The 23,155-nt window shown below is 37.3% G+C and overlaps 1 protein-coding gene across 1 annotated transcript in view; it reads right to left on the minus strand.

Moving 5' to 3' along the window:
- fam20ca (FAM20C golgi associated secretory pathway kinase a) overlaps positions 1 to 23,155 on the minus strand; it is an 82,524-nt gene that overhangs the window by 53,620 nt on the left and 5,749 nt on the right. The window contains exon 3 of the mRNA XM_057861449.1: positions 14,276 to 14,354. Within this exon, the coding sequence (XP_057717432.1) occupies positions 14,276 to 14,354 (79 nt within the window). The remainder of the gene's footprint in view (positions 1 to 14,275; positions 14,355 to 23,155) is intronic.

Raw genomic sequence — 23,155 nt, forward strand, 5'->3', positions numbered from 1 at the left:
AACCCTCCGGTAAAGTAAGTTTTGTTTGAACCTTGCCTTTTTTATCCCCAGTACTTTTGGTTGTACTTTGTGTTTTGTCAGTTATTATTAAAACGTTTTTGAGATCACCACCACCTCCCTGGCTGCCTTTTTTTTCCCCTGCAATTGGGTCCACATCACCTGCCTGCCCCGCATCCCTGACACAAAGAGTGTGAAAAATGGATATATAAAAACATAAATATATAGAAATAAGGAATATCTAAGCATTTTGGAACAAGGTTGTCCCACCGAAATCTTGCCTCCTGACTGTAATACACCTTTCTGTATGCAAGTGCACAAGTAACCCTGCCTAAGTGGGAGTGTGATGTGAGTGAATATTTATATATTTGTATAACTGAAATAGCAAAGCTTAGCGTCAATGAAAAACAATTGTTGTCCACATCTCCGTGATATGTTAAAGTCACAACACTACAGTGATCCCTCGTTTCTCACAGTTAATGAGGACCCGCCGCGATTAGTGAAAAAACCCGAAGTAAAATAAAAAATTAAGTGCCATTATGTCAAGTGCTCGGGATATTCAACGAGCTGCTTTTTTCCCCCTGATTTTATGTGTGAACAATTCATTTATTCAGAATTTGCATTGGAAAGAGATACATAAAAGATATGTTTTATCACTTTTTCCCCCTAATGTTTTTCCTTATTCAGATTTGTTTCAAGAATAGTTACAGTTACTTCTTTTTGATGGTTAATTAAGTTATTGCAATTTTGTTGTTTTATCACAATAGATTGGTTTATTTACATTTCAAAAACCAGAAGCCATTCATTTACGAATGTGATTGCTCTTCAGTTTACATATTTAAATGTTCAGATATTAAGATTTGAATGAGGCAAAATAACATGCTTTTTCTTTCAAATATATTTTTAGAATCATTTGTTTCAGATGTACTGTAATTATTTTCTGTATAAAAGTTAATTTGGTGTTCAAAAAGTCTTTTTTCAAACTTGAGTCTTGAAAAAGAGGAGGTCGTCTTATAATCAGGGCCGTCTTATATTCGGGCCAATACGGTATAAAAAAACAAAACAAAAAAACGTATGCATACGTATATTTTAGGGCTGTCAAAATTATTGCCTTAACGGGCGGTAATTATTTTTTTAAATTAATCACGTTAAAAAATTTGACGCATTTAACGCACATGCCCCGCTCAAACAGATTAAAATGACAGCACAGTGGCATGTCAATTTGTTACTTGTGTTTTTTGGTGTTTTGTCGCCCTCTGCTGGCGTTTAGGTGTGACTGATTTTATGGGTTTCAGCACCATGAGCATTGTGTAATTATTGACATCAACAATGGCGAGCCACTAGTTTATTTTTTGTTTGAAAATTTTACAAATTTGATTAAAACGAAAACATTAAGAGGGGTTCTAATATAACATTTCTATAACTTGTATTAACATTTATCTTTTAAGAACTACAAGTCTTTCTATCCATGGATCGCTTTAACAGAATGTTAATGTTAATGCCATCTTGTTGATTTATTGTTATAATAAACAAATACAGTACTTATGTACAGTATGTTGAATGTATATATCCGTCTTGTGTCGTTTCTTTCCATTCCAACAATAATTTACAGAAAAATATGGCATATTTTATAAATGGTTTGAATTGCGATTAATTACGATTAATTAATTTTTAAGCTGTGATTAACTCGATTAAAAAAGTTAATCGTTTGACAGTCCTATTTTTTTTTCTATTGTAGCGTCTTATATTTAGAGACTTGACTTCTGGCAGTCTAGTTTCTTTCCCGACTGAGCTGCGGGTGCTGCTGAGCACCTCCACTGTCACAAAGCACTCACAGGCGGACAAACTTTGAGCTTCCCTTCATTGAAAGACCAGCATCCGCACTGTTGTTGATGTGTTTCCTTGGTTCCAGTGTTGTTATGTGGTAATATCGTAAAGTTATTGTGTCGTATCTTTCCATTCCAACAATAATTTACAGAAAAATATGGCATATTTTATAGATGGTTTGAATTGCGATTAATTACGAATAATTAATTTTTAAGCTGTGATTAACTCGATTAAACATTTTGATCGTTTGACAGCCCTAGTATATTTTAATAAATGTTTTTTAAGCACTTGAAATGTAATAATTATAAGTTTTAAACATGTTACTGTCCCACCGAATTATTTTTAAACAAGAATAAAGTATAAAAATGCTTGTCTTTATTAAATGCTTCATTGAGTGAGTCCACTCAACTCCGCTCCATCTCCTCACTTACACACAATGAGTTGCCACAGCTACTGTTTAACAAGTTAAACGATGACTGACGCATGTGGCGCTTTGATGCTGAGGCTTCCAGGGATCTGTGGCAAGATCAAACAGATCAATCATCGTTAAGTTTAATAAACAACTCCAGTGCATTGCCTGAACAACAAAGAGCAGGTAGAGGGAGGCAGGGAGGGAGGAGTGAGAGTACTCAATCGGCTCGGGACAGCTCATCTGTATTTATTAATTTTTTTAATTGAAAAAAAAATCAGCGAAGGACCGAGGGCGCGAAGTTTGAAGCGCGAAGTAGCGAGGGATCACTGTATTGCCAACGCCCACGAGCTTCCCGCTGATACACCACTCCATTGACGGGCCCTAATGAACGCAAAGAATTCTAATCTGAAAATATTGAATAATCACATTAAATCAATCAGCTGTATATTAAACTGCACATAAGGACCAACTAAAGTAGCTAGACAAATGACTTTCTGAGTACTTTCAATACAAATTTTTGACTCAATCAGCATTTAAGGTGATTAAAAATAAATAAATAAAAACCCTCCTAAAACTTTGGCGCCACTTTAAAAAATATGAACACTACTGTAATAAATAGACATGTTCTTTAAAAAAACAACAGATGATGACATGGAACTAAGTATGAAAGAATCAGGCATGACTGCAATGTTTATTTATCACTTTTTTTTTTTTTTTGGTTGCACATTAAAGTCTGACACCTCCCGCGCAATCCTTCCCAATCTCAGACAGGACAGACCGGCCACAGCTGCGGCTTGGCTGGCTGACACCCCACTGTTCTCCACCGCCACTGCTGGGTAACGGAGGGTGCCTGAACTTTGTCAACCCTTCGGATAACCACTTTGAGCAAATTTGTCAGACACCTGTGGTTGAACACCGCTGTCTTGAGTATACGCCTCGAACCGAGTCACCACACACGCGCCGACATGAGAATTGGTTAAGCTCTAAAACAATGAGGTTGACCGCTGAGAACTTGGGCTAACTCAATTTTTGACATTTTGAAGTACAGGCTTAGATCTACTTTTGACATACAAGGTAGTCAGTTTTTTTTTGCACCTTTCTTGATTTTTCAGTTCAACAAATGGGTCAACTCTCATCTCCAAGGTGACCCATGTTGGTGCATCCGTCTTGCGGGTAAACAACGCTGCAACGCTGTCATAAATCGTCGTATTTCAAGCATGTCGTCATATGCTGAGACAGATGGCGAGTCAAATCTTACGTCGGCTATCGAAAGAATCGTATGTTGAGTTCAAGCTGTATGCATAACTTATTGACTGAGATCAAATCATAGACTTAACTATCAGGTGACGAGACAGCTCATACAGACATTGCGCCACGGCTTCCCGTATGGGGCCGGGCCAGGCAGAGCATCAGGAAGGTTTCACTGCAATAAACTCAAACACAAGCTGCATTCTAACGCTGGGTTTAGGTGGGACGAAAGTTTTAGTGCACACAAGCAGGCAGGAGTGTCTCAAGAGTGATTTGGTCGAGGACTCAAGGTGATGATTGTATAAAATAGCACCATGAATGCACTTTGAAACGTTGTTAAAAAAATGAATTAAATGGAAAAAAATAGTATAACTTTAGCTTGAAATATTTGATTTAAATGATAACTGCCTGTTTTTTTTGCTTTTAACCAAAAATCTAGAATGTTTTACATTCATATTAATAGAAATACCGGGATTTACACATTTATTTACAAGAATTTTCAACTTAAAATCTCTTTGTTTTGTGATGGCCGCCATGTTGGATTTTGTATCTTTACACAATAGCGTAACTTTACATTCAAATAATCAGGTAATTGTATGCCAACTGCCCGTTTTTGGGCAAAAAACTTGTAATTTAGACATTTCTGCATCCATACAAAAAAAAAAAAAAAAAAAAAAAAAAAAATCGGCGTGTACGTGTTTTATTTTATGTAACATTTCAATCTAAAAATGACGAGGGCCAGATAGCTGGCAAGATGTCCTGAGGCAATAGTGACATTGGAATTCAACCTAAATAAGTTGTGATAGAAAGAAAATGCAAATTTTGCTTTTGTTGAGTAAAATTAAGATGGTTCTGCATGCTTTCCTCAAGTATTAAGTTTCTGATGTGAAAATTGAGTGATTTATTAGCTGTTGAGAACCTATGTCAAAATTGCACTAAATAAAAATTGATATAAAATTGATTATTTTATATGGTAATTATTGCTATTGATCCTGAAAATGTAGGTGATTATTCCTGCATTTGATCATTTTTGTGCATCTTATGTAAAATCGGAGAATTTTATAGCCATTTTAAGTTTTGTTATGTTATGTTAAAAAAAATAATTAAATAGGATTTTATTAGGGAACGACTTTGAATTTTTTTATGCTCATGGAGACTCATATATGCCTAGAAAGGTTTTGGTTTTAGGTCGCTAGTAGGGATGGGCGATACCAGTGATTTTGGATTCGATCCGATACTAAGTAATACCAAGGCCAAATATTGCGATCCCGATTCGATATCGATACCGGAAGTTCATATTTTATATATATATTATATATACACACAACCAGGGGTCGCGTTAACCGAATATTTTCCGTCGTTGACCGGTTTTTTAAAACGGTGACCGAAAAAACTGAAGTCCATCCGTCATTTTGACAGGTTGCAATTCACACCCCAGACCACAGGGTGGCGGTGAGCATATTAATTAGCTATTGTCTCTCTTGATGCATGACGTCGTTGGCCTTACTCGGAAAAATGTTAAGGCAACTGAGTGTTTGCCTGGCACGGCCAGACTGTTCTCCCTGTATTTTTCAAACACTGAGAGAAAAGTCTGGGACACAGCCTCTCGAGTAGGTACAAAATCAATCGACAAATCAGATTTGTTTATTTGCGTGACGTGTTCTTCACGAGCAACATCACTCTTGTGCGCCGAAAGTCGTCTCTACAACAACACGGATGGCGAACGGGACAGCCGAGAATATGATCCAATCCGCGGTAAATTCAGTTTTAAATGAGCTAAAACACATTGACACGAGACATTGACAACAGTCTGTCTCGCGCTAGCCATGTTAAATAAACTCCGTTCTCCTCGTATGTTTACTTCCGCGCGCACGTCTGCCCGTCGCTGATTGCTGCACTCCGCTGTCTGTTTGCCTCTTGTTAAGCTTGTTCGGACAGAATATTAATTAAAAATGAATGAAAACTGAATACTATTGAATATGTCATTATTATCATTTTAAAAATGTAAGTGACGGGTAAAAATAGATTATGACCGGATTTTTATGACACTGTCAGTCAAAATGACAGACAACGAAAAAGTCTAGCGCAACCTCTGCACACAACCCTGCAGAGTTCTCAGCCATTCTGATGATATCTAATGTACAACTACAGAAAGCACTCAAAAACTATTAAAAGTCTCTTTGGGTCAAATATGCATTGACATGCAAACACTGCTGCTTTTAATAACTAACAAAGCAGTTTCCCTACAAACTCACATACCAATCCATCATCAACTAAATCTGATTAGTCAGTCTCACTCATTAACCATGACCCTTAAATTCATATGTACAGAACATTTCCCCGCTACACGTTGTATTTGATCAAATTTTAATCTACCCAAGTTAAATATTTTTGATCTAATTAAAAAACTAATTAATAGTAGCATGTTACCGCCCTCTAATGGTTGATCATTAAAAACAAATCCAATAAACAAGTCACTTGCCATTTTTGAATTTTATTCTACTAACACAATTTTCAAACAGATTTTGAAATAATTGAAACAGACCTTTAACAAAATAAAAATAAATAGCAACAAAACATAAGCAATCAAGCATTTAATTGTTTGAAACAAAACAATATGGAAAAATATGTTTCACAGAAAAATAAATAAAATATTAAACAAAATAAATACTAAACATAAATTAACAAGAAATAATAATAAATGAATAAGAAATAATAATAAGGTCAAGTAAAGCATTAGATCAGTAAGTTTCCTTGAGAATCTTGAAGTTTGCGGCAGGATAGTTTAAATCTCTAAATATTTAACAAACCATTCACTTAACACTTTTATTAAAGTCCCTATACCTGATTTTTTGTGTGTGTGTGGAATAAGATAAAATATGTATTTTGTATTTTTGAGTTTGGACAGGAAAATAATAATTCTCAATTTGTGTGAGCCTGAGGGAAAAGTAGTACAAAAAGTGTGCACAAAAATATACCCCAAAAATAGACAAAGAAAATATATTAATTCCAAATATCGATACTTTTGCTTGGGGATCGATACCTAAAACTCAACGCGCTGGATTGAAATATTGATATTTTGCTATCGATCCGCCCATCCCTAGTCGCTCGGGGCTTTGGTTTTAAAAATATTCTAATTTTTAGTTTTTGAAAATTGGCCCCCAATGGAGCAGCCCCGCGCCCCGTTTCACATCAACTGATAGTGAAGTCTATGATCAAATCCAATGACAGTAATAGACGCCCTATTCATTTTAAGATGTCAATCATTTTTGACTGGAAGTCAAAATGATTTGACATCTATCGCCATAAATGGCACATCATGAGTTAACAACAGTCTTGCATTTAGTGTGTCAAATTAACATTCATTTTAACTTCACAGGGACTTAAAAAAGGCATTGAAAAGCAGTAGTGTGACCCTGGAAGATAATATTTCTTTTTCAATTAGTTTCCATTGTATGAATTGATTTCAAATCCTTTGAAGTTCCACAAAGCCCTCATGGGAGCTCTTTGAGGAAACCCTATTTAATAAATGTGTGGAAAAAAGGAGAAAAAAAAATCAATCTACAATATGACATATGCAGCGCTATGGTTTAGAATTCCATAAGGGATTTGCGTGAATAAGTTAGTGAGAAGCGTGTCATGTATGCATACATTTACATGTGGTTAATTCACAGCGCTACTATACGTGCTTGTTTGCATTTATCCGTCACGTCCAGGCTCTTAGAGATGAGAGCCACTCGGATTTTCTGCTCCTCAAGGTGATGGATGCGATGCTATTATCTTCCCTCTCTTTACATATCATGGCTTCTCAATTCATTTCCGACAACAACAGATGTGCGGTAAAACCGCGACGGCTAAAAGCAGGATTTTTTTCTTCTTCAATGGCTGCAGATGCTTGTTATTTGTGTCATAAGTCCTTTTACGAGGCTGACGCTCGGAGATGATAAAATGTGTTTGCACGCAGATCAACACAACGAGCCTCCGATGACATAACGAGAGTTGTCTTCTCGCGCCTTCTGTCTTTAGGTGGATCCATTTAACCCAGTTACATAATCGTGAAATCTTGTCATTGTCGGCAGGCTTACAATAATACACTACCTGGTTACCTTAACTCATTTAGTGCCAAAGACTGGATTTTAGATCTTTTACAGGCAGATGTTTGGAATGTTTAAGACTGCTCCACTATTATTCTAAAGTTTTTTAAGTCAAGATTTTAGATTTGGTTTTTAAGTTATTAGCAGGTTAGGCCCTGGGTAACTAGGTGCCCTTGGGGAACGTCTAGGTAGGAGCCCCCGCTAAAAAATAACAATAGATATATGGCGGAAAACACAGACAAGACTGAAAAAGCAGTTTCTGCTCTTGCACCCCTCTTTAAAATAAACTGCTGTATTTTAAGCCAAAAGAACTATTGTGTTTGATAGAATAATATTTCTATATGCTGCCATGGCAGATTCATGGCGAAATAAGCCTCCGAACTATTTTTAATCTATCCCTTTTACTCTGAAAAACCACATTTACAGACGTCGCGCAACCGCTTTTGTCTCAACCTAGCCATAAAAAGAAGGTAAGTAATTAGGGTTGTTCCGATCATGTTTTTTTGCTCCCAATCCAATACCGATCGTTTTAGTTTGAGTATCTGCCGATCGATATTTCCCGATCCGATTGCTTTTTTTTTGCTCCCAATTCAATTCCAGTCATTCCCGATAATTTTTCCCGATTATATACATTTTGGCAATGCATTAAGAAAAAAATGAATAAAACTCGGACGAATATATACATTCAACATACATAACATACATACATACATAAGTCCTGTATTTGTTTATTATGACAATTAATCCTCATAATGGCATTTACATTATTAACATTCTTTCTGTGAGAGATCCACGGATAGAAAGACTTGTAATTCTTAAAGGATAAATGTGACTTTGTATATTATGACTAAATATTGCCATCTAGTGTATTTGTTGAGCTTTCAGTAAATGATACTGTAGCCATTTAACTTCTGCCCAAATGCATGATGGGAAGTGCAACCATGACTGTGCGCAGTGGTGCCAATTGATATATTTTCTCTGCGTTGGGAAATAACATAGGGTGTTAAGAAAAAGATTAACTATTACCTTTCTTCCCCAAATTGCTACCCACGATTATTCTAATTGTTGTGAGAGGGATTGGAAGGCTTTAGCCATTTAAAAAAAGGCTCCAAAGGCTGCCAAAGGTCACTCTACTCATTTTACACTGCCTTTTAGTTCTATATACTGTATGGGTAAAGCTGCGCCATTATAGATTGAACGTGACAATGCGTGAGTGCGTTGTGCAGCGCATGCGTTAATTGCGTTAAATATTGCAAAGTGATAAATGTAAAAAATATTAATTCTCGCCGTTAACGCGATAAATTTGATAACCCTACCTTAAGCTTAAACTAAAGACTCTGGAAGAGTGTAACACATTATGTCTGTAACGTTAAATACAATTAGAAAATGATTTAATTAAAATATATACATATATTTAAAAAAGGCATGTCCGATATTTTTTTGCCAATTCCGATACTTTGAAAATGATGTCTGTCAAAAAGTCACGGATATCTACCTCATAACTATCGCTTAATTGTATATTTTTTTGTTACTGTTGCATTTTCCCTGTTATGTTAGATGATAAATAATCGATCCAAACAAAAAAAAAAAAGGAAAAATAATGTTTAAAAGGGTAACTATATGAAAAAGAAAATCTCAACCACTCCTTGTTGTCTGCGATGTTTGCATCGCGACCCTTGTTATATCACCATGTTTCACCCATAAAATACAAAAAAAAAAAAAAAAAAAAAATCTGGCTGTGGCCATTCACAGCTGTGTCTTGACACTCGGTGATACATGCTACATGGAGTTTTTGGATCGAAACAAGGTCAGTACACGATAACATCTCGTTAAAATTGTGGCGTCTTTAATTCTGCTCTCGCGTGCTCTTGCCTCCAATTAGGGTTTTGCTGTTTAACAAAAAAAAAAAATAAAATAAAAAAATAAATAAAAAAGCCTTCCTGTTCAAAATTTTTGTTCCCCCAGAACAGTCCAAAATCTCTGTGTACACATCAAGAATGGTGTTCATTGCAGGACTCCACAGAGGAAGCCACAGCGATTCATGCCAGACATCCCAGGAATCTGATGGAACTACAGCAGTTTTGTAAAGAAGAATGGGCTGATCGATGTGCCAGACTGATCTGCAGCTACAGGAAGGATCTAGTTGAAGTTATTGCTGCCAAAGGGGGGGTACAAAATATGAAATATGATGGTTCATATACTTATTTTCCCCCTGCTGTCATCGTTTGCATACTATCCTCATTAAAATATGAAAACCTATAAATGTTTGGGTGGTTTTCGTTAAAACAGACACTGTATTTTCATCTGTGTGATTTTGACAAAGCTCAGATCACATTTGATCGTGATTTTATGCAGAAATGTGAGAAATTTCAAAAGAGTCAGATAATTTTTCAAACCACCGTATTGTAAGTGTGGACTGTTCCTCCCTGCTTCATATGTGCTACAAAACAGCAGGTGGCTAAAACAATCCAGGTTGGAAACGGCAAATAATTTTTATGTCGCCTATTTAAATGTACTTGTAATTGGAAACATTTCTTCGGGAATATTATTTTCAGGGTATTTATTTTTCCCTAAAGCAATTTGGCACCCTAGGCAACCAACTAACTTGCTTATGCCCAGGGCCGACCCTACCCATTGGCTGTCATTGATGGCGATAGACGTTCGAGCCACGGAGTTCAAATAGATCGGACATCTATCCCTGTCAATTGCACTGTAAAAGGACCATTGATCATGATCACAATAATTTTCATTCACTGCTTTGGTTCCAATGGACAATTCCAGCTAAAATGTTACAGAGTACAAGAGTAAGTAACACAATAATCAGTGATTAATCGACTGGTATCCCAATTCTCTATTTAATCAGTTCTTATTGAGACTTAGATGAAGTCGACAATAGCCGTAACTTTTTCATTTCGTGGCAATTGATTAGTGAGTTAACACAGTGTAAGATAACACTTAGTCCAAATTCCTCGAAATGAAGGTCATGTTGCAATTTCAAACACTGCCAAAAACACAATGTCAACATGTTCTAAATAAAGTGTTGACCCATGTTCTGTCGCAATACAGAAAAGACACACAAACAACTACAAATCCAATTGAATCCATCCTGCCATGACAGAAATGAAACGGCGGTTTATGTTATGCTGCAACTGCCATGGCTCATTTTAATAGCCAAGCTGGTCAAAAACGATAATGTACATACACACGAGACACAAAAAGAGAACGATCACATTTGCTGAGGGATGACCATGCGCTTGCATGAACATTTCTCTTGTTAAAATAATTTGGATTAGATATAAATTTGTACATCTATAAAGGTACTCTAGAGATTATGCAAAAAATACATGGGAGCCAAGAATTGTGAACAGGACTAAAATTACATAATATTTATAGTAGGGGAATTGGTTGTTTTTTTCAAACGTATTTTTATTTTTATGTATTAACTCATCACATGCCATTGTCAGCAATAGACGTCTAATCCATTTTGACGGAAGGCTGATAGCGATCGATACAGTCAAATTGGATTTGCAAAGGCACACGATCACTCAATCCCAGTCTTCCCAGTTCAAATAAATTTAAGGTCTATTACTGTCAGTTGCAGTGAATGAGTTAAAATAAAAGCAACAAAATAAGCCAGCGGCATAAAGATTAGGGTGGTCCCCGATCTGACCACGTGATCGGAAATCGGACTTGAGCAAGTCATTTTTAAAAGATCGAGATAGGGTGCAAAAGCTCGAGTTTTTGAGAATTTTTAAAAAATTATTTAAGGGGTTCAAGCAAAAAAATTATCAAAATGTACAATGATATCATCCAAACAAACAACAAAACATGTTTTGTACTATGCAACGTTTTTAGAAGCTTGGAATCAGGTCGAAAAAGATTGTTTTTTAAGATTTTTTTTAAATGGCTACTAGACTTGTGCTGATTACCAGTTTCAAGCTATTCCATGGTATGAAAACGTCAAGGTTTCAAAACCGCTAAAATTTTCCGTCATACCGTCCCTGAGGTATTAGCTATTTTTTATGTCCCAAAAATGCATTGAGAAATCCCTCGCTTGCAGCTGCAAGGCACAACCCTCCCACCACCGGTTGTTTCTCAGTGTCAGTGAGTCAGCTGTGCTACATGATGGCTGGAGGAGGTGAAACTCCTGAACTTTTTTCCCCCATCGAAGAAAACGAAATCGCTGGTATGGGAATACTTCGGCTACAGAAAAATTACAGACGGCCGTGGCTTAGAGGAGGAGGGGCAACCAACATGTTAAAACATGATTGCAGAGGGCAGCTGCCGAGGAGGCATTACATCCAATATGATTTGCATTTATACAAAACTAAAGGTTAGTAAACTCTATCACGTTTCCCACCACCTACAAGAGTTAACTCCAGCATGTTTAGTGTGTCTAGCGGTGATAAAATATGTGTTTTTTTCTCTCTGGCAACTGTCTGGGTTGAGAAACAGAGTGTGTGTATAATGTAAACATGTTATGAGTCATAAACCTGTGCTTTCTATGGAAAGTAATTCAATTATGATTGTTCTGAATGTAATAACGTTGAGCTGTGGCTGTGGGTTTACGCTCAGCTAAAGGACTGCATTTATTTTAATTTCATTCAGAATATTTCAGTTCGTTATTTATTTATTTTTAACTTAACATTATACTTATGTTCCAATTCGCTAATATGATTTGAAAAATTAAAATCCTGCTCAATGGAAAAAAGTTTTTTTTCTTCTTCTTTTTTTTTTAATAAACCCAAATATCTCAAAGTAACACATTTTAGAGCTGTAATTGCAATATCATGATACCGTGATATTTTGGCTAGGGTTGTTCCGATCATGTTTTTTTCGTCCCGAACCGATCCCGATCGTTTTAGTTTGCGTATCTGCCGATCCCGATATTTCCCGATCCAAAGTGCTTTTTTTTTGCTCCCGATTCACTTCAAATCATTTCCGATAATTTTTCCCGATCATATACATTTTTGGCAATGTATTAAGAAAAAAATGAATGAAACTCGGACGAATATATAAATTCAACATACATTACATAAGTACTGTATTTGTTTATTATGACAATAAATCCTCAAGATGGCATTTACATTATTAACATTCTTTCTGTGAGAGGGATCAACGGATAGAAAGATTTGTGACTTTGTATATTGTGACTAAATATTGCCATCTAGTGTATTTGTTGAGCTTTCAGTAAATGATACTGTAGCCATGCCCAAATGCATGATGGGAAGTGGAACCATGACTGTGCGTAGTGCTACCAATTGATATATCTTCTCTGCGTTGGGAAATAACAAAGTGTTAAGAAAAAGATCAATTGCTACCTTGCTTCCCCACATTGCTTCCCATGATATTTCTAATCGTAGGGAGAGGGATTGTAAGGCTTTAGCCAATTAAAAAAAGGTTCCAAAGGCTGCCATAATTCACTCTACTCATTATACGCTGCTTTTTATCTCTCTATATAGGTAAAATGGCGCCATTACAGATTGAGCGCGACAATGCGTGAGTGGGTCGTACAGCGCATGCATTAATTGCATGAAATATTTTACCGTGATACATTTTTTAAAAAATTAATTACCTCCGTTATTGGGATAAATTTGATAACCCTACCTTAAGCCTAAACTAAAGACTGGATGAGTGTAACATATTATGTCTGTAACGTTAAATACAATTAGAAAACGATTTAATTAAAAAAAATATATATATATATATTAAAAAAAGGCATGGCCGATATTTTTTTTGCCGATTCCGATACTTTGAAAATGACATCCCGATCGATCGGGACATCTCTAATTTTGGCTTAAGGTTACCATACTGTCAGAATATCATACCGGCACATGCCTAATGGCTACAAAGCAACAAAATAAAATCAAGTATGTTGTCCGAAGAAACATAAAATCTATGTTTTGTAAAAAAAATATTAAATCAATTGTCAAGGTATCGGATTGGTACTCAGTATTGGCAGATCATCAAAATAAGGTGACTTGGTCTTGAACTCGGGTGCAAAAATATGTTATCCGGACAACTGTAATTTACAGTCCACTTTTTCTCAGCACCTTTTTTGGTTCTTAAGCACATTTTGTAGCTAAAATGTAGAGCGCAAAATAACATAACAGTAAATAACATTTGATTTATAATGACGAGTTGACTCATTGCAAGAATTATCGGTGATTAGTTAACGATCTACAGCAAGCAAATTCCAGTATGATAGATTCAACACTATCACTCCACAATCATGCCCGGGAAAACAAAACTATTTCCACTCAATGATACATTCTAAACCTCTCCAGTGAGACTCCCATGTAGAAAAGCATTCTGCATTTCGGAGCCATCAAAGCGGGCTTCTGAGCAATTACTTTTGATCACAGCCCAGTTGGCCTGGCCGCTGTTTATCCGTGTCGGCGGGGGAATTCAACGGGACGGTTGAGAGAGGTTGGTATTTCTTTTTCATGTGCAAAGCGCTTTTGCGGCGTTCCCCCAAAGACGACGGCGGCGTGATGGCCCAGCGCTTGTGTTAATTAACACATAAGCCTGTTGATGTTCATTAAAAACCAGACAGACATCAGAAAAAGATCACGTAGAAAGGGGGGTGTTACGTATCTCAAACGATGCCGCGGCGTTGCTCGGAAGCAATTCGCAGGAGATTTATTTGACAAAGATTTTTTTTTTTGGCGTCCAATTACAAGTTTGATCAACTTACTTCATGGGTTTGAACAAAGCTTGGCCGTAGTTCTGGAAGGTCATGATCAACTTGAGCTGCGTTCCTCCCGATTTCATGGCTGCAAGAGACAATTTGGACGTTAAAATGTTGCAGTTTCAAAAAGCTAAAAAAGATTCTCTCGTAACATTGCTTAAATCATTGGCTGCCATTGATGGTGATAGACGTCAAATCCATTTTGACTGGGCCGAGGTGACTGATCGCTAACAGCCCTCATAGTTGTAATGGATCGGAGGTCTGTCGCCCTCAATGGCAGCCAATGAGTTAAAAGGACAGACAACACTTTTATCAAGTCCGGCAGAAAAAAAATCTTGTTTAATAAATTGACTATGATAATTAAAAACATGAATAAAAGCCATTATATCTAGGGAGTTGCTGTTCGTAGTATAGGCAGGCATCTCAAAATGATTGCCTCTGTAAGCAATGTAAATTTTTGTGTTTAAACATAGTTTTCTTCCTTCGAGTTTAAAAATTTGGAATTTGCATACTTAAATGCTTTTATCAACCGTCTTTTAACATTAAAAGGGAAGTTCAGGATTTTCGACATCAGGCTTAGTGTTCAAGTTAGCGAGGGTTTAATTAGTCGGTAGAGTTAATTTCAACAAATTTCATTTAGTTTTTAGTTATTTGTTAGTCCCAGGGCTCCGGAGTGGCTAAGGTCAGTTGGGCTGACTTTAGAGCAGGGCGGTAAAGCGAAAATTTACCGTTACCGAAATTCTTCACGATGAGCGACGTAATTTTGACCATGTCGGTAAATTCGGTAATTTAAAAAAACAAGAAAATACAGTCTTTTCACCCCACTTTGACTCTGTGTTGTTCAGCTACATTCATTCCCCCTTAAGAAAGCAGTCAGTATGGTTACGTATGGAGTCACGTGGTTATCAGGAAGTCAAACAAACAGAAGCCCGGTAGGCTAACGCTAGCGGCTAACGCCACTGCAAATGTGATGGAGTGTGGCTTACGGGTGGTACACCAAACTTTCACTCGACATTAAGATGACTCTTGGCAGCGTCCAGAAGGGCTTTCACCCGCTGTCCTCCCTGGTTCTCACGATTTCCGGAGAGGGTGCTTTCAGTGCTTTCTACTGGTAGCCAGGCCACAGGCTAACACTAGCGGTTAACGCTAGCGGCTAACGCTACAAATGAACGTGATGGAGTCGGATAGAGGCTCTAACCTTGTCGAAATGGCTGAACTTAATGAGTGGATTGAGCACGGACTGCATTTAGCAATTAGTATGTCACGTTATTTTGCATCTCTGTCTGTGTGTGATTTCTCTGATAGGTTTTGTGATGGTGACGTGTTCAGCATAAAGTACAATCCAACAGTGAAACTTATATGACCGTTTAATGGCCACAGCTATTTTTCTGTAATTGCTTGCTTAATTCTGCCATCATAAAATCTTAAATGTTTCATTGGCAGAAGATCAATACAGCTTTAATGTGTGTGTATGGGTTCATGTGTTTGTGCATGTATTAAAATTGCACTGGGAAAAAAAACCCTGAAACCTTGAAGTAAACACGTGTGTTGAGTAATTACGTCACAGCAGACATTAACAATAAGTTGTCTGTTTGAAGTGTACTGTTCAAGCTGTAAGTCATTTGTGTTACAATTACATGTTTGCACAGTCATATTGATTTTGATAATGTACATTGTTCAAGCCATACAAGCTGTAATAAATGTTCATACTTGAATTCTTATTGTTTACAATATTTTTTTTATATACTTAATGTTTGGATTGCATGTACAATTGTTAAAAATGTTAAATTGAAAGCTGGTAAATAAATCAACGACAAATGGCTCATCTGAATTTCATGCATTGATTCAAATTTTTTAATTATATAACATGTCCGCTTGGGCGAATTTATAGTTATTTATCGTTATCGAGGTAAATCTGCTCAATTTACCGTGATACATACTTTAGGCCATATCGCCCATCCCTAGCTGACTTAGTAAGTTATTAAAACTTACAATTGCCTGTCAATAACTGCAGTACGAACAGCAACATTTGTAATCCAGCAGCTCTACAGAAGAGCAGAGTGGAGTGATATAAAATCAATTTTTTTCATCGCTGATTTTTTATGTCGTAGCCAGCAGCAAGTAAGCAGATTATATTGTTCCCCGTTCTTCGTAGAGAATCCGTGGAACCTTTGCCTTGCCCATTTCTTCTGTCTGCTTCCACAGCCTCTAAATGCACATTTTGCCATGTTGCACCCGTCAGTTAACTCAGCAGACTGATGCTGCGTTCGGGGAAGGTGGGAAGCCAGAGTTTCCAACCTCCGACCTGGCAAAATATCATTGGAACGCCTCCACTATTTGATTGCTTACGAGAAGGCAGTTTGCTGGAGGTCAAAATGTCTTTTTATAGCCAACATAAAAAACAATTTGTCGCGATCAGCCATGTTTGCTGTTTACATTCGCTTGGAATGCAACTGGTACTATCCGAGCGGAATAAGTCCGACTTGCTACCTTCCTCGAATGCATCGTGTGCACGGGTGGCCGAAGCACTCCCTATTGTGGTCGTATTACGCATCTAAAAAATATAGTCAAAATGAAATAAATTACGTCAGTTTGGTGTGCAGTGTGTCATATCTGTATGCCTTCTCAGTTCTTTTTTCATTCCAGCATCTGATTCAGCTGGATGGGCGGGGCCGTTGCAACACACCTGTGGCGCATTTGGAGTGCTCATTATTTAAGGACTCCGGCCACAGTCTGCGAGTGTCGGACTATTGCTTGTTTGCGTGTTACTTGCCTTGCTTACCGCTGTGTGTGCATCATCCTTCGAGCTTCCCGACGTTTCTACGGTCGTGTCCTGGTTTGATCATTTTTACTTTTATGTTCTTTTGGGTCTTCTAGTTAGAATTTTGTACTCTGCTATATTCGCGTCTTAGAGCGTGCTCTTTTAGTTGTACCTTTTCATACTCGCGTTTTTTGGCGTGCTCCCTTAGTTGTAAATTGGTATACTTGCAATTTTGGCGTGCTCCCTTTGTTGTACTTATTAAATACAAACATTCACTATTTCTGTTTCTTGGTCTGTGATTTGGATCCGCCTCAACGGCTTGCCGTTCACAACACAGTGTTGTTAAAAAGGGCGTTAGAATATAACAGCGTTACTAACGGCGTTATTTTCTTCAGTAGTGAGTAATCAAATTAATTACTTTTCTCATCTTGGCAACGCCGTTACCGTTACTGAGGTGGGAAAGGTATGCGTTACTATATGTTACAATGTTGGTTGACTGACGCGAGAAAAGTCTGAAAAAAGACGGACTCACGGAGACGAGAGAGCGGAGCAGGAGTGGGGAGGAGGCAAGGGAGTGTGACGCCGTTGCAAACGCGATGCTACTATGCTAGGTGGCTCCAATAATACCTGACTGTAGCCGATAACCTACAAACTACGCCCACATGATGCTTCGGTAGATATCATATATATACAGAACTAGATGCAAATGACAGACACGGCGGCATTAGCAACATATATAATAAAGAACTAGATGCGTTAGTAAACAGCCGCTATCTTAAAGCAGTAGACTTCTCATGAAGGCTCTGTTGTAGAGAACCTTCCTCGCGAATCTAAGTCACTTTTTATCTAAGATGCTCCTAAGTCGGCAAAATTTAACTTTATCTTTAAATGATGAAACAATTTAAAACTTACACATGTCAAAAATAGACGGAAGGGAACTAATGCAATACCAGGAGCAATTTTAACAACTTTAACGGTTGATTCATAACATGAAATGACTCCCACACATAGCAAAGGTTATTATCTACTGTCTAGTTAAGTTTAGGGTAAAGAATTGGGCTAGGACCAATTGTCCTAAAACCCTTTAAACTTCAGATTGTGTGATCTGTTTTTTTTTTTTTTTTTTAAGGAAAAAAAAAACATGAAAATTATCACCAGTTACTTTGTCAAGTAACTAATTACTCTTACATTCAGGTAACTGAGTTACTAATGCAATTACTTTTTGGGAGAAGTAATTTGTAACTGTAATTAATTACATTTTTAAAGTAAGATTAACAACACTGTTTGTGTGACATTAGCCACGTTTAGATGCTGACTTTTATTCATACCGATTCAAATCATTCCGAATGGAAATTTCTCATCAGCTGTTTACATGTCACTTCATCTATTCTGAGCCAGCGTTTACATGTGACTGCCTTTATTCCGAAAGGACGTTTGACAACTGCCGTCTGACATGCGCAGATTAATCAAAACAAAGCGTCACGTTGCAAAACATGGAGATCGATCGTCAGATCAGCTGCTGTTTTAACTTTTCGAGTGGAAACAACACTTCAGAATGATACGCCGTTCATTTAAAAAGTTGTGTGGGTGCACTGTGCGTGTGCTTGGAAGCCATGTTGCAAGTGACGTTACTTACGTCACCGACTGACGTCACCACGTCAGTACGGAGCATGCGCAGAAAGAACGCAACCAGACACCATTCCGCTTCCCTGTTTACATTATATAATTTTACTTCTAATCGGTTTGGGAAAAGGAATATTCCACCCCTGTGAATCGGAACGAAATTCCATTCGGTTTGGGCCTGTTCATTCTGAATGAGGTGTTTATATGTAACACATTTATTCGGTTTGAACAAATATTCCGATTGTAATTGGAATATTTGGCTCCATGTAAACGTGGCAATTGTTTTGGCCACATGGGTGTTTTGGAACAATGATCTGCATTTTGAATTAAATTGACTATGTTGGATCTGTTTGTAGATCTGTATCATTTTTTTATTGGCATGCTAGGCAGGCACCATTGACTCGTGCTAGCTAAGCCACTAGAGAGCCCTGAAACTAACAAATAACTTACAAACTGCACGGAATTTGTTGAAATCAACTCTACCGACTAATTAGGCCTAATGTAAAAAAAAAAATACTGAACTCATTATTATTCATAATAGCTACTGTCCCTTTAATTAATTGATTAATGTATGTTTTTCAAAACGGGTAATTTCACTCTGTTTGCTAAAAGTGAGTTATCACATAATATTCTAATAATATTGAGACGTATTAAAAAATTGCAGTCATAACAAAAGGAGCTCTTCAAACACTCATCATTAACAAAAGGCTCTCGTGTTTGGCTCTTAATGCAAAGGCTTTTGGGGGATTTGCCCATTTGTTACAGCGCATTAACTTGAGCATCTCATGACAGCAACCTGCTGGCTAACCCTCGCATTCAAATCAGACCCCTGTGGTGGACACTCTGCCTATTTTATTGGAATTTTGAACATTTGTCGTTCTGAGTTTTAACAAAAATGAGAAAAAAAGTGCAAATTTTGTAGACATTGATGATAAAAATTTGTATTTATTCAATGCAATCTTGATGATGACTTAAAAGAATAAACACAAAATAATAGGGTTGTTCCGATCATGTTTTTTTGCTCCCGATCCGATCCCGATCGTTTTAGTTTGAGTATCTGCCGATCCCGATATTTCCCAATCCGATTGCTTTTTTTTGCTCCCGATTCAATTCCAATCATTACCGATAATTTTTTCCGATCATATACATTTTGGCAATGCATTAAGAAAAAAAATGAATAAAACTTGGACGAATGTATACATTCAACATACAGTACAAAAGTACTGTATTTGTTTATTATGACAATAAATCCTCAAGATGGCATTTACATTATTAACATTCTTTCTGTGAGAGGCATCCATGGATAGAAAGACTTGTGACTTTGTATATTGTATAAATATTGCCATCTAATGTATTTGTTGACCTTTCAGTAAATGATACTGCAGCCATTCAACCCAAATGCATGATGGGAAGTGGAACCATGACTGTGCGTAGTGCTACCAATTGATATATCTTCTCTGCGTTGGGAAATAACATAAGGTGTTAAAATAAAGATCAATTGCTACCTTGCTTCCACAAATTGCTTCCCATGATATTTCTAATCATAGGGAGAGGGATTGTAAGGTTTTAGCCTATTAAAAATGCTCCAAAGGCTGCCAAAATTCACTTAATTCATTTTACGCTGCCTTTTATCTCTCTAAATGGGTAAAACGGCGCCATTACAGCTTGAGCGCGACAGTGCATGTGTGGGTCGTGCAATGCATGCATTAATTGCGTAAAATATTTAACGTGATACATTTTTAAAAAATTAATTACCGCCGTTACCGGGATAAATTTGATAACCTTACCTTAAGCCTAAACTAAAGACTCTGGATGAGAGTAACATATTATGTCTGTAACGTTAATTACAATTAGAAAACGATTTAATTAAAAAAATTTTTAAAAAGGCATGGCCGATATTTTTTTGCCGATTCCGATACTTTGAAAATGACGTGATCGGACCCGAGATCGGGACATCTCTACAAAATAATGTAATAAAAAAAAAACCTAGATCTATTTGAATGTGTGAATGCTCATGTTTTGAGTGACATTGACATTGATCGCCATCAATGGCAGCTTAGTGAGTCAAAAAAATATAACCAGTTTACTTAAGTGAATTCAGCTCATCCAAGCCAAAGAGAAGCCATGAGGTCAACTTAACATCCAGATTTGTTGAAGTCAGGTCAAGTAGATGATGCCCTTGTGGCTTCATCAAGTTTGAAGATTAAACGACAACACATCCATAAACCTGCGAGTCAAGTGCGTGACCTCAATTCGATACTTGGCGCTGCTCGCTTTTTGTTGTTTAATCGAAAAGTAGACACGAAAAAAGGTAATCCCCTCCCGTAGAGGAAAAATCCCAGTTCACTGTAATGTTTGAGGTCTGACATGCAATGTCATGTCACGACATGACAATATGAGTAAACTTCAACGGGAGACTTTCTACTCCAGAGGCCATCTGTCTTAGTATTAGCCACATAGAACATGTGTTTCTGCAGATGTGCTATTGGTCGACAAATTAATCACACTGTTCTCCCGCGACACCTTGGTTGTCGCCTGGCCTTTCAGAAAGCTGCGGGTGCCGCAATCAGAGTCACGTTCCGATGATAAATCCACCGCGTTTCCACCTGTGTCGCGTCACCAAAGAGCGTAGGTGATTTACGAGCCTCATCCCGGTTTGAACAAAAGGCCGACACGGAGAGAGAGGCGGAGAGACACTCTGTGCATGACTTGAGGGCAGATAAAGTGACATTCGCCCAGGGAGATGCTCCGGTGTTGTACTCTCTTTGCTTTTCGGTGTCACCCAGACAGATAAGTGGTACGCGCCTGTGAAAAATTAGGGTGTGCGGTTGCTTTAGATGAAAGCTCATAGACTAGCAGTAGAATCAACTTTGGCCATTTTTACGATCATTCGCTGCCAGGCTCTCCTAATTCGAATGAATTAGACGTCCATTGCCGTCAAAGACACTGAAACACCATTCATTACACAAGAGTGCAGACTAGATGACAAATTATCTAAGCAAAGCAAAATATGTCACAAGGGCGTGAATGTATCACCCACATAATGGTGTCATTCCTTTCCAGTATTGCGCTCTCATGTCAAAATCATGTGGAACTGCTACAATATCTTGACTCAACAGCATCCTGTTGCTGCAGCTTGTGCATCGACATCTAAAGTCCCTTACAAAAGTCTTGACGCTTATCCATTTTGTAGAAACAATTGCTAATAACCTGACTTTTAATTAGAGACAATGACGTGATCGGACCCGATCGATTGATCGGGTCCGATCACATCATTTTCAAAGTATCGGAATCGGCAAAAAAATATCAGCCATACCTTTTTTTAATATATATATATTTTTAATTAAATCGTTTTCTAATTGTATTTAACGTTACAGACATAATATGTTACACTCATCGAGAGTCTTTAGTTTAGGCTTAAGGTAGGGTTATCAAATTTATCCCGATAACGGCGGTAATTAATTAAAAAAAAAAAAAGAATCACGTTAAAATATTTAACGCAATTAATGCATGCACTGCACGACCCACTCACGCATTGTCGCGCTCAATCTGTAATGGCACCGTTTTAGCTATATGGAGAGATAAAAGGCAGCGTAAAATGAGTAGAGTGAATTTTGACAGCCTTTGGAGCCTCTCCCTACGATTAGAAATATCATGGGAAGCAATGTGGGGAACCAAGGTAGCAATTGATCTTTATCTAACACCTTATGTTATTTCCCAACGCAGAGAAGATATATCAATTGGTAGCACTACGCACAGTCATGGTTCCACTTCCCATCATGCATTTGGGCATGGCTACAGTATCATTTACTGAAAGCTCAACAAATACACTAAATGGCAATATTTAGTCACAATATACAAAGTCACAAGTCTTTCTATCAGTGGATCCCTCTCACAGAAAGAATGTTAATAATGTAAATGCCATCTTGAGGATTTATTGTCATAATAAACAAATACAGTACTTATGTACTGTATGTTGAATGTATGTATTTGTCCGAGTTTCATTCATTTTTTTCTTAATGCATTGCCAAAATGTATATGATCGGGAAAAATTATCGGGAATGATTGGAATTGAATCGGGAGCAAAAAAAAAAAGCAATCAGATCGGGAAATATCGGGATCGGCAGATACTCAAACTAAAATGATCGGGATCGGATCGGGAGCAAAAAAACATGATCGGAACAACCCTACTTTTAATTATTCAATTGGTTTCCGAAATGGCTCATATGAAAGCTAAGACCCTCCCAAATGATGTTGAATGGACAAAAATATATTTGTTTCACTGAAAAAAGATTTATCATTTAATGAAAACATAAGAGTCAAATTTTGGCAAGACAAAAATTTTGTCGCCTACAGAAAGTAGTGTGAAAATTGAACAAAAAATGTACTTCAGAAACAGAAATATGTTAAATAACATAAGCAAATTAAGTAATGGTGCTGTGAGATCCAAATTTAATATTTTGTATGACTTCCATGGGCTTGAAGGACTGCATCCATGCGGT

The sequence above is a fragment of the Corythoichthys intestinalis genome, chromosome 16, assembly GCF_030265065.1.
Source record: "Corythoichthys intestinalis isolate RoL2023-P3 chromosome 16, ASM3026506v1, whole genome shotgun sequence".
NCBI classification, from domain to species: Eukaryota; Metazoa; Chordata; class Actinopteri; order Syngnathiformes; family Syngnathidae; genus Corythoichthys; species Corythoichthys intestinalis.